Below are 13555 nucleotides of genomic sequence, written 5' to 3'. Positions count from 1 at the left end.
AAATGCTTTATAAAATTTAATAAAAATGAATCCAGCCCCTGGGCTTTAGGTAATGACTAATGAGGTTGCAAGGATGAGTCAACATTAGAAAATAGATCAGTATAATAAACTGCATTTACAGAATAAAGAGGAAACATTCTGTGCTTATTATCAGAGTTGCCAGCACTTGATAAAATTTAGTATGCCTTAGTGATTAAAAAGTAAGACAAAATTCTCAGCCAGCTGAATAAAGACCTTTTCACTCTGACCAGGATATCTTCCTGAAGCTTACAGCCACATTGTATTTGATGGTTTTATTCCTTTTCTATAGCTGCCATAACAAATTACAGCAGACTTAGTGGCTCAAAACAATACAGATTTATCCTCTCACACTGCTATAGGTTAGAAGTCTGGATGGGTTGGGCTGGGTTTCTGCTCTGGCTCTAACAAGGCGGAAATCAAGGGGTCCCCTGGGCTGGCCTCTAGGGGAGAACCCACCTCCAAGCTCATTCAAGCTGTCATCAGAGTCTAGACCCAGGAGTTCTCTTGAGGTGTAGCAGGTTAAGGATACGGCATTGTCACTGCAGCAGTTGGCATTGTTGCTGTGGCGTAGCTTTAATCCTGACCCAGGAACTTCCCCAAGCCACAGATACGGCCAAAAAAAAAAAAAAAAAAGAATCTAGTTCCCTGTAACTGTAGGAGCGATAGATAACGTACCAGCTGGGGGCTACCCTTGGCTCCTAGAGGCCACTGTCCGTGGTCCTTGCGGAGGCTCCTGCAGCTGGGAGCCAGCAGCAGGGCCTTGTGACCTTCACATGCATGGACTCGCTCTGACTTGCCATTCGGCCCGTCTCTCATCTCACTCCCACTAGAGAAAGTTCTCTGCTTCTAAGGGGTCATGGGATTAGATTAGACTCATTCGGGTAATCCAGGATGATCTGTGTTAAGGTCCGTAACTCTGCTGTATCAGTAAATTATATTTCACATGTACTCAGTTCGAGTACGAAGGTATGAAGATCTTTAGAGGCCAGTCTTCCTATTATGGTGATAAAATAAGAAAATAGTACCCATCACCACTATTTTGTCAGTGTTCTTAATGAAAGAAAGATAAGGTGTTTAAATATTTGGAAAATAATATCTGTATTATGTATTTATGTTATTATGATGTGGTTGTGTACCTCCAAAAGCATAAAAGACCCAGCTGTCAAACTATTAATGTGGTAAGCATTCAGTAAAGTGAATAGATATGAGACTATAAAAACATTAATTTTCCTCTTAGCTAAAAATAGTAGTAAATTCTAACATATAGTTGGGAAAAAATTATTCACCACAGCAGTAAAATACTGGTGAATCAACCAGTGAATGTCGTGACCCATAAGAAGAGTTGTTTTTTTTTTTAACCAAAGAATGACACGACTAATTGGAGAGATGCAAATATTGTGGATTTTTTAAAAATTTTTCAATCACTTTTGTTAACTGACGTGTAGCTGATTTACAGCATTATATAAGTTTCAGGTGTGCAACATGGCGATTCACAATTTTTAAAGATTATACTTATTATAAAATATTGACTGTATTCCCTGTGCGTACAGTATATTCTTTTAGCTTTTTTATTTCACGCATAACTTTGTACCTCTTAATCCTTCATCCCCTTTTTGCCCTACCCAGTTCTCTCTCCCCACTGGTAACCACTAGTTTATATCTGTGAGTCTGTTTCATTTTTGTTATATTCACCAGTTTATTTTATATTTTAGATTCCACATATAAGTGATAATATATACCATGCATCTTTCATTTTTAAAAACGTGGACTTTAGAGTTCCCGTCATGGCACATCGGAAATGAATCCGACTAGGAACCGTGAGGTTGCGGGTTCAATCCCTGACCTTGCTCAGTGGGTTAAGGATCCGGCGTTGCCGTGAGCTGTGGTGTAGGTCACAGACGCAGCTCAGATCCCACACTGCTGTGGCTGTGGGGTAGGCCGGCAGCTACAGCTCCAATTAGACCCCTCACTTGGGAACCTCCATATGCCATGGGTGTGGCCCTAAAAAAACAAAAAAGACAAAAAAAAATGGTGGATTTTTATTAAATTTATTTGTAATTTCAATGAAATCCCAACGAAACTTAAAAGATGCTTTTGAAGGAACTTCACGGTCTGGTCTTAAAATGTGTCTGAATTTTTTTTAATGTACAAAAATAGCCAAGAACAACAAGATGTTTGTGTGTGAAGACATACTGAAACATGCAGTGAGGACTGTAGTAATTAAAACTATAGTATCATACAAGAGTCAACAGATAACATCAAAGAAAATTATCTCTGTGTGTGTGGACCTTTAGATACTGATTCCAACCAACCAACCATGAAAATTCATATTCAGGCAGACAGGGAATTTTAATAATGAGCAGTATATTAAGGCTACCAAGGAATTATTGTTAGGTCTAATAATAATATTGTTTCTGTATTTTTTTTAACTTTCTATTTTTAGAGACTTTTACTAAAACATGTACGAATAAAATGACATGCTATCTGGAATTTGATTTAAAATGCTTTAGCAGGAGTTCCCATTGTGTCTCAGCAGGTTATGAACCCAAATAGTATCCATGAGGATGCAGGTTCAATCCCTGTCCTCACTCAGTGGGTTAAGGATCCAGCCTCTTCATGAGCTATGGTGGTTGCAGACGTGGCTTGGATCCCAAGTTGCTGTGGCTGTAGCATAGGCCAGCAGCTGCAGCTCTGATTTGACCCCTAGCCTGGGAACTTCATATGCCACAGGTGTGACAAAAAAATTAAATGAAATGAAATATAAAATAAAATATTTTAGCAATGAAGAATAAAGAATAGGCAAAGCAAATGTGGAAGTCTTGTTAACTTGAATCTCCATACCTGGTTTATATAACAGTTCACTTTGCTCTACACTTGGAACTAACACAACATTGTAAGTTAAGTATACTCCAATATGAAATAAAAATTAAATTTAAAAGTAGTTCATCATGCTTGTCTCTTTACTTTTGAGAACACTTGAAATTTTTCATAATAAAAAGCATGTCAGTGGCATTGCGAATCTTTGGGGAAAGGATTTATTCAGTAACTGGCAGAGCAATTGTCTGTTCATTTAGGAAGAAGTACAAAGTTAGATTTTTCCCTTCTGCCATAAAAAGGTAAATTTCAACAGAATTAAAGAACTAAGTGCTAGGTTATTGAAAACTGAAAAATTTTAGAATATTTTTACTTTATCACCAATGCCTTTTTAAGTAAAACCCAGAACCCATAAAGTTAAATGATCAATAAATGTGAGCACATAAAAAACAAAAACTTCTATAAAAACTAAAGAACTTTTTAAAATTAAGAGGAAATGAAATGGGAGGAGGTATTTGTGACAACAGAAAAAGGACTAATATCTAGAAGAAAATATATTTAATAACAAAAAGACAAAAATTAGAGAAATGGATAGAGGATATGAATTGTCCATTTATAGAGAGAGAACTGCAGATGACCAGCAACAGATGAAATGATATCCCATTACAAAGACACGAAAGTTGAAACAATGAGATAATCTTTATAAAATTGCGAAGAGTGGCGCCATCGCGCGTTGGTGAAGTGCAGAGAAGCACATGCTCTTACACACGCCTCCAGGGAGGGTAGGTACGGCTTTTTGCAAGCAGCTTGACAATGTCTGTTCGAATATACAATTTCCACTTCTGCGTTTTTAGCGTAAATAAATATTCCCCTGTGTGTTCCCAGAATCACTGACTAGGTTGTTTGTGCAATACTATTCATAATAGCGAGAAATTTAAAAGCTCGGGTTGGCGGTAGAGTAAGAGTGAATAAACTGTGGTCCAGCTGAACCACTGAATTTGAGAATGGAGTCAGTCTGTCTGTACAAACACTAAAAAGTTTCCTAGACACATTCAAGGGGTGATAGACCTTATTTCATTGTTTTTAAAGCAAAACTGTGCAAAGTATGTAGGGAAATACATAGTAAGTGTTTTTATGAAATACACATAAATCAGTGGGACCGTGGTTATCTTGAGGCAAGGAGCACACGGTGGGGTGTACAGACACAACAGACTTGCCATTTTGTATTAATCGTTGTTGTTGTTGTTGTTCTTTTGTCTTTTTGCCTTTTCTAGGGTCGCTCCCGCAGCATATGGAGATTCCCAGGCTAGGGGTCTAATCAGACCTGTAGCTGCCGGCCTACACCAGAGCCACAGCAACGCGGGATCCGAGCTGTGTCTGCGACCCACACCACAGCTTACAGCAACACCGGATCGTTAACCCACTGAGCAAGGGCAGAGATTGAACCCGCAACCTCATGGTTCCTAGTCGGATTCGTTAACCACTCAGCCACGACGGAAACTCCTAATCATTGTTGTATTAATTGAACTTTATGGAGTTCCCATTGCAGCTCAGTGGATTAAGAACCCGATATAGTCTCCATGAGGATGCGGTTTGATCCCTGGCCTCCCTTAGTGAGCTAAAGACCCGGCATTGCTGCAAGCTGTGCTGTAGATTGCAGATGCGGCTTGAATCTGGTGTGGCTGTGGCATAGACCTACAGCTGCGGTTCCCACTTGACCCCTAGGCCTGGAACTTCCATATGCTGCAGGTATGGCCGTAAAAAGAAAAAGGAGGGAGGGAAGGAAGGAAAGGAAGGAAGAAAGCTTTATATTCATGTAATTTTTAAAAACTGAAGGTATGCATATTAAAACAGGCAGTTCAAATACAGTTTATAGATTGTGCCAATGTTGACATCCTGGGTTTTATATTGAACTGTAGTTAGCTAAGTTGTTACCACTGGGGGACGCTAAGTAAAGGGATTCTGTACCACTTTTGCAACTTTCTGTAAGGTCTATATTTCAGAGGTTTTTTTAATTATCAGATAAATCAATGAATACCATTAAATATTGAAGAAATGGTTACTTGTCACTAAAGTCTTTTAAATTATCTAAATATTCTAGTCACTTTAAAAAAAGAGAAAAGTCAAGTCATCCTTTTCCTATTTTCTTGAATAGGTTCTAGATGATCTGGAATGTCATGGAGTTGCAGCGTCAGAACAAAGCCGAACAGAGTTGGAACAGAAAATAGATGAAGCTAGAGAGAATATTCGTAAAGCAGAGGTAAGGTGGCGGCTCATTTGGGCATTTCGCCAGCTCTGACAGTGTCGGAGCTGTATTGTGGATCTTTAGAACTCCGTTTCTGTACATGGATTCACCTGAAGGGCGGTTTACCGTCTGTGTCCACAGTCATAGTTTTGAGCCCGCTTCACACAAGAGAGTGCACACAACCGTGAACCTGCTGTGACACGTTTTCAGTCATGAAACCTTAACTAACAAAAGAATTAAGTCACAATAAAGATACTGATTGAAAAATTTTCACAACATAGCCAATAAATCAGTTGGATTAGTGGTATAGGAATTGATATACATAAGCCAGCGCCTAGAAAAAATCTCCCCCCATATGAAAGGTTCACTGGGTCCAGGGGCATAAGCTGACCTTTTAAGAGTAGAGAAGAGTTGGTTAAGCAGGCAAGGCCAAAAGAAGTTTCAACAGTAAATTTTAATCTTGGGAGAGTCGTGGGGCCCTTTGAGGATTGTATGAAAGTGTGAAACCCTCTCTCCCACAAGAAAAAAAGGTGTGCATTTCATGTACAGTGTTCAGAAGTTCATGTACCCTAGGCTAATGTTCCCTGACCTAGAGGGGCAAGGTTGAAATGGAAAGAAAGGGTATTTGCGAAGAGTGAAGGTACAGGATATAGTTTGGCAGTTGGGTTTGATTAGCGAATTTTGGCCAGGAAATGTAGCGGAAAGTAAGGAAGCTTGTGTGGTCAGGACCAGTTTATGGAGGACCTGTGCGTCCTTGTATGTAGCTGTCTGCCCAGTGCAGCATAGTGCAGGTGTGGAAGTAGACATTTAAAAAGGACTGAGACTGTCCAGCCCTCAGTAAGCACATGTTCCTGTTAGGAAGGCTTAAATGATGCCCCAGATAACGAAGACTGTGAAGCCTAAGTGCCGGGGAGTGGTCCACACGACGGTCCTTATACCTAAGGAACCCAGAGGGCTCAGAAATCGCCGTGGGGGTGGGGGTTGTTAGGGCAGGTGGCACGAAGAGGTAGGGCTTCAGATGGGTTTTGACAGATGAAAAAGGGATAGCCCAGACTTGGGCCACACAACCTCAAGAGGCAGAAGCCGAACCAACAGAAGGTGGGAAGGAGGCAGATTTGAGCTTGCTGCTGGGAAATTTAGGCTAACAGTCAGATCTGCCCAGGGACAGAATAAGCTGCCCTGGATACAGTGCCGCATTCCGCGTGTGCAAGAAGATTCTGAACAAGGAATTCTTGCATTGGGTTGAGCATTCAACGAGTGATTTTCAAATCCCCCCTCAGATCCCTCTAAGTTTTGAGGAAGTATTCCAGTGATTGGGGGTGGGGCACGGAGGCGGGGGTGCTGAGGGAAGAGGCAGCATGGGCAAAAAACGGGATGTGAGCAGACTTTGACACAGCGCCATGGACGTAACCTGAACCAAAAAAGACATGCCGGCTGCCTGGACTAGAGAAGCCCCGGTAAGCCCAGCCCATTCCTAGCACATGATCCACGGCCTCTGTAGTGAAGAGAGCAGGGTGAACGATAAATAGCCACCTTCCTCACTGAATCTGGGGACATGGCTAAACCGCTACCCTAAGTTGCTGGCCAGGCACTGTTGGCAGGCGCTTGCCTAGTTAGAGAAACACTGGCTTGTGTAGAAGAGCTTTCCCTGTTTGTTTCTCCAAAAGCTGGGTGAAGCCAGTTTCAGAGCCCTGCTGGAACACAGGGCAGGTCTCAGAAGCTTTCCGAAGGGTGTGTTCTCTTGTGTATTTTCCATTTCCAGACTCCATCCGTCGTGTCACTGTCTGGCGCCCTGCCTCCCCCGTGCCCTCCGGTCGTAGCAGCAGTGGCTGTCAGTCACACAAACTCTGCATTTAGGCTGAATGACCTGTTATTTCCATGCATGTGCTAAACCTGCCCTGTGTTTGTCAGCTTAAAGCTAAAAATATTAAGATTCCACAACAGAATGTCGCATCTCTCCTCATACTACTGTTAAAGTCTACACTCGCAGATAATTTCCTTACCAAAAACGTGGAATATGCCAAAAACCGTGATGCCAGATGCATTACCTCAGTTTTGAAAATCTGTAAAATATATGTAGTTAATCCTGCTGCTCGCTATCTTAGAATGACCTTTCACTTGATTTCCACTTATCAGTTAGAAAAAATAACCCAGCTAAAATTAGATGCAACTATGAGATTATCATTAATGAAATTTTGGGATCGACAGGAGCCTTCAGAGGAATTGACAGTGATGGTTTCAATAGATTCCCTTTTTCTTCCTGTCATTTGCATTGGATTTTTTCTCTCCATTCAGTAGTTTTTTACTTTATTATTAATACTTATACAAAAAGGAGAAAACTAGTTAAAATTCCATTGTATCCTTGGATGTTAGGTTTTTATACAACATGAATATCACCCTCCCTTGTTGATTATTCTGCTTTGTCCAGTCTCTTCTGTATTGTGTGCCCATTGTTGATAATTAGAATAGAAACCTTTGTGGCACTCAATAATAGGTTAAAGACTTTTTTCCAGTCATAAGAAATTGAAAATGTAAATGGCCTGTGCTTTTCCAAAGAACAGGAATAGTACTCGATTTCCAGAGAATGGTGTAATAGGGGCTATATAGAAATTAATTGTTGGCTGATTAATTTGGGGACAGACTCAGTAATCAATTAGTTTAACGAAGACTTAACGAGTGCCTGCTGTGTGCCCGATGCTGATGAACATACTAGACATACAGCGGTGAGCAAACTGTTGTTGTGACGTCTGTGATTATCACAAGAATATTTATACTAGCTGGGTTACTGTTTGCTGCCTCTGACTAATTTAAGAATTGAGATGAAACAATCGCTGCTTAAACCAAATTTTAATAACTGTTTTCTTAACCTGGTATTGAGGTATTTGATTTTTTGAAATTCCTTTTGTCATATAGATACACCCACATTCTTGATCTGACATACCATACCTATTTTTGTCTTTTTTTTTTTTTTTTTTTTTTTTGCGGCATATGGAGGATCCCAGGCTAGGGGTCCAATCGGAGCTGCAGCCACCAGCCTATGCCAGAGCCACAGCAATGCGGGATCCGAGCCACATCTGCAGCCTACACCACAGCTCACGACAACGCCGGATCGTTAACCCACTGAGCAAAGGCAGGGACCGAACCCGCAACCTCATGGTTCCTAGTCGGATTCGTTAACCACTGCGCCACGACAGGAACTCCACCATACCTATTTTCAGAGCAGCTTGCCAAGAAACCAAGAGTTTTAAATGCCCTTTTTGGAAGCTGTACATGACTTATGCTTCAAGAGATAATTATTTTTTATATGTTTGAATTACACCTTTATTTGAATTGAAGGCAATTTTCTCTTTTTTTAACGGTGAAATTTTTAACACAAAGAGAAGGATATTAACGTAAGAAGTCAGAGACACCCAGAAATTTTTAATGACATGTTGGGTATAAGGTCTATAGGAGGAACTATGTGTGATTATGTCTTCAAGATATTAATTGTGTTCTATGATCTGAATTGAATGTTCATTTGAAAGCCAAAGTACATGGTATCCAATGAATTAACAAAACCAAAAATAAAATCACTTATTGTCTATATAAACACATTTTAAAGATGCCATTTTTAAAAATTGTCATCTCATAAGTTTCTCTTGTACAGAGGAATTCAAAATTATAATGACACCCTCATACTCGATAACTCAAAAATGGTTAAAACCCTTGCCATATTGCTGTAAGAGAAGTCTAGGAGTTTGTTTGGTTGGTTCGTTTTTAGGGCCACACTTGTAGCATGTGGAAGTTCCCAGGATGGGGGTTGAATCAGAGCTGCAGCTGCTGGCTTATACCACAGCCACAGCAACGTTGGATCCAAGCTGCATCTGCGACCTATGCCATAACTCATGGCAACGCCGGATCCTTAACTTACCGAGTGAGGCCAGGTATCTGTCCCGCATCCTCATGGATACTAGTTGGCTTTGTAACCGACTGAGACACAGTGGGAACTCCCTAGGAGTTGCACTGGGTTGAGGATCCAGCGTTGTCACTGCATCAGCACAGTTTCGATCCCTGGGCCTGGGAACTTCCACATGCCATGGGCACAGCCGAAAAGAAGAGAGAGAGAGAAGTCTAAAACTTAAGTTGCATAAAATATGAGGCCTCGTTACCACAAGGTTAATGAAATGCTAAGGGTGACCCTGCTATAGAAAAAATACTTTCTAGATGATGCTTCGCTTTTCATCACGGTATGTTTTTATCAAGTTGTCTCATTATTGCTGCTAAGAATAGTCACTTAATTGAGGTGGCGATACCAAATCTTCCAGTCAAGGTTCTTTTTTTTTTTTCCATTGCACTTGGCAAGTAGTAATCACCTCCAGTGACTACTAAAATGGATATTTTTCTCCCTTTCTTAAGTGTAATTGTGATGTCATGGAATTTTGAAAGTTAACTTAAGGTGTAATATATATAAAATGTAAGCATTTCAGGTAAACACTTTGATGTGCTTTGACAAATGCATACCTCTAAATGTCTTTTGCCACAATCAAGATATAAAATATTTTATCACCCCAAAAAGTTCTTTCGTGACCAAGCAACAACTGATCTGCTTTCTGTGATATGACTTCAACAACATGAATATGAGGTCACTTGATAGTGTCCTGCACGTCGCTCACACTTTGATCCAGCCTTACTTTTTGAAATGATCTCAGTTTGATGAGTTACTGTGTGTTTGCGTTCGCCGATCTTTTCTTCTGTGGTGTATAACCTGCTCATAAAGCTAATCCTGTAAATTTTGATTTGAGATATTACATTTTCAGCTCTAGAAGTTTTATTTGGTTCTTTTTATCTTCCAGGTCATTCCTATTTATTCATGTTGTCCTTTAAATCATTAAAATATATATATATATATACACACACATATATATATATATATATGTATATATATATATATATATATATATTTTAGGGCTGCACCTGCTACACATGAGGGTTGCCAAGCTAGGGGTCAAATCGGAACTACAGCTGCCAGCCTACACCAGAACCATAGCAACACAGGATCCGAGTCGAGTCTGTGACCCACACCACAGCTCACGGCAATGCCAGATCCTTAGCCCACTAGGCGAGGCCAGGGATCGAACCCACAACCTCATGGTTCCTAGTCAGGTTTGTTTCTGCCACACCATGACGGGAACTCCAAAATCCTTAAGTATATTTATAGTAGTGACTTTAAAGTCCTTGTCTACTCCTTCCATGGTATCTATGATTGCTGGCTCTCTCTCTCTCTCTCCTCTTTTTTTTTTTTTTTTTTTTTTTTTTTTGGCCACACTCTCAGCTTGTGGAAGTTCCTGGGCCAGGGATCAAACCTGAGCCACAGCAGCAATGCAAGCCACAGCAGTGACGATGCCAGATCCCCGACCTGCTGCGCCGCAAGAGAACTCTGGCTCTCTTTCTATTGACTGATTTTTTTTCCTTTCGTTATATTTCATATTTTTCAGCTACTCAGAAACTAGGTACTGTTTTTTTTTACTGAACATTGGAAACCGTGACTGTTTGACTACGAAGTGTCTGGATTCTTTTTTCTTCTTTTAAAGACTGTAGAGTTTTGTCTGGGCCGTCAGCTCAGTTTGATCTGCAGATCCGTTTGATCTGTTGGAGGTTTGTTTTTTTCGTTTTTGTTTTTATTTTTGTTTGTCTTTTTGCCTTTTCTAGGGCCTCTTCCTGTGGCATATGGAGGTTCCCAGGCTAGGGTTCTAATCGGAGCTGCAGCTGCCAGCCTACGCCAGAGCCACAGCAACGCGGGATCCAAGCTGCCTCTGCAGCCTACACCACAGCTCACAGCAACGCCAGATCCTTAACCCACTGAGCAAGGGCAGGGATCGAACCCTCAACCTCATGGTTCCTAGTCAGATTCGTTAACCACTGCGCCACGACAGGAACTCCCCCAAGGTTTGTTTTTTACGCTTTGTTTGGGTTGGTTTAGTAAGTCTGATTTAGCTCTATTACTAATACATTTCCTTTCTGCAGTTTCTTCTTATGCCATGAATATCCAGCAAGGGTTCTGGTCCCTCAACTCTGGCTGGATATACCGCAGCACCTTTCAGCTCTGTACAGTCTCTGGGAATTTTTTAGTTCACAGTTCCACGGTAGATGTTCTTTCTCCAGTATTTATTCGTTAAGTCTCCTCATGGAGTCCCATTTCATGTATTCTCAATTTATTATGGATTCTTACTCATTTAATGCATTTTCAGTATTACAGTTGTCCTTTAAGCCCCATATTGTCCAAATTTGGCCAGTGCAAGTCCATTTAAGCTGATTTCTGTGTCCTTTTGGCATTATTCCCATTTTTTTGTCTTTGAGCATTTTTTTGCTTTCTAGCACAACAAGCCATCTTAGGCTCACCTTGTATTTTCCCTGCCCTAACTTAGAATTAGCCTTTTCTTTTCTTTTCTTTTCTTTTCTTTCTTTCTTTCTTTTTCTTTCTTTCTTTCTTTCTTTTTTTCTTTTCTTTTCTTTTCTTTCGTCTTTTTAGGGGCTGTACGTGCTGCACATAGAAGTTCCCAGGTTAGCAGTCAAATTGGAGCTATAGCTGCCGGCCTACACCACAGCTCACAGCAACGCCGGGTCCTTAACCCACTGAGTGAGGCCAGGGATCAAACCTGCAACCTCATGGTTCCTAGTTGAATTTGTTTCCACTGTGCCACAATGGGAACTCCAGAATTAGCCTTTTCTACAAGATGCTCTGATTTCTTTTAATATAGAATAATATTTAGACACCAAAGTCAAGGCTATAAAGGTGCTTATTGTTAGAGTTGTCATTTATTTCTTGGCCCTTTCTTTGTTAGAGCTAGGCATTTTTAAATTTTTTTAAAATCATAAGTTCATATTGATATTTCCAATTAAAATTTAAAATTAGAAAGATTTTTTATTAAACTTCTTTGATTTTATATTTCTTTTTTCTCTGTTGAAAATTTAGTTCCCTTGGAGCTCCCGTCGTGGCACAGTGGTTAATGAATCTGACTAGGAACGATGACGTTGCTGGTTGGATTCCTGGCCTCGCTCAGTGGGTTAAGGATCCAGCATTGCCATGAGCTGTGGTGTAGGTTGCAGACGCGGCTTGGATCCCTCATTGCTGTGGCTGTGGCGTAGGCCGGTGGCTACAGCTCCAATTCGACCCCCAGCCTGGGAACCTCCACCTCCACATGCTGTGGGTGTGGCCCTAGAAAAGGCAAAAAGACCAAAAAAAGAAAGAAAGAAAATTTAGTTCCCAATATTATCATAAAATTTTATTTGCTTTAAACTACAGCATACATTAAAGAGTTTCAAAATAACAATACAAATATTAATAGTAAAATCTAAGGTCTCTGCTTCTGGTAATAAGGGGAGCAGCTTCTGTCCCCTTTTAGATTGCAGTTATTACTCTGGGATACAGATATTTAAAATACCCACTTTATAGAACTAGAAAATGACCCAAAGCATGTAAGAACTAGAAAGGACTAGACTCCTTAAAGAATGGGACGATTCTTGGTGACGTTTACATTTTATAGCTCTTTGTGAGGGGTTTTACTACTAAAACTCAAGCAGAGAGCTGGTCTTACTGGCCTGAGCTTGGATGTCAGGAAGTTCTCAAATTTGGTTGCAAATAACCACCCAAATCTTTGGCTAAACCTAAAAAGACCATAACCCTGGACATGCCCATATGATTTTCTTTGTCAAAAGATTTCTTTCCTTCCTTTCTTCCTTTCTTTCTTTCTTTCTTTTTTTGGCCATGGCATGCAGTGGCTTGATGTGGGATCTCAGTTCCCAGACCAGGGATTGAACCCGACCACAGCAGTGACAATGCTGAATCCTAACCACTAGACTGTGAGGAAACTCGCCTCAAAAAGCTTTTTAAACTCAGCTATGGCTTGACACTTACATATACTTATGTTCAATTTTACATTAAAATTGGTTAATTGACAGTATTAATATGCCAAGTTTATGTATCCTAAAAGACCTGGCTTTTTAAAACATCATTTTTAAAAGCTCTGTCTCTTTACAAGTTCTAAAAATGATGTGGTCAAGCAATTATCTGGAATGCCATCAAGTTTCAGAGAGCTTTGCTCTGCAGAATTTTAATCAATTGGCAGATCATCAAAATTCATTTGAAAACACTGGAAAATTCTGCTTTTAAATAGTTTTAAAATATAAACAGTTGGAACTCTAAAGTAAAGCTAGCAGTGTTTATTCTGGAACTGCAGTCTGAAAATCTAAGTTTGCAAATACTCTGTCCCTCAGTTGTTTGGTAAAATACTGACAAAAATAAATCTTATGAAAACTAGATTACTTGGCGTTGAAAAAATAGAATACATTGATGTGTGTGTCTTTCTCTCTTTTGTTTCTCTGCTTCAACAGTTGAATGGATTACATTTATAATTTCCAAGAAAGAGTTTATTGGTACACTCTTTTTTTTTTAAAAAAAAAAATGTCATTGCTTATACTAGTTTAAAATGCATGCTA

General features: G+C 40.1%; 1 protein-coding gene across 9 annotated transcripts in view; it reads left to right on the top strand.

Annotated features, from left to right (window-relative positions):
* The window catches only part of FCHSD2 (FCH and double SH3 domains 2), a 253445-nt gene that overhangs the window by 205955 nt on the left and 33935 nt on the right, over nucleotides 1-13555 (top strand). For all 9 annotated transcript variants that reach the window (XM_021102293.1, XM_021102289.1, XM_021102287.1 and 6 more), the window contains one exon: nucleotides 4991-5095. In XM_021102293.1, the coding sequence (XP_020957952.1) occupies nucleotides 4991-5095 (105 nt within the window). The remainder of the gene's footprint in view (nucleotides 1-4990; nucleotides 5096-13555) is intronic.

The sequence above is a fragment of the Sus scrofa genome, chromosome 9 (genome assembly GCF_000003025.6).
Source record: "Sus scrofa isolate TJ Tabasco breed Duroc chromosome 9, Sscrofa11.1, whole genome shotgun sequence".
Taxonomy (NCBI): domain Eukaryota; kingdom Metazoa; phylum Chordata; class Mammalia; order Artiodactyla; family Suidae; genus Sus; species Sus scrofa.
This window is presented reverse-complemented; position numbering and strand designations above follow the sequence as displayed.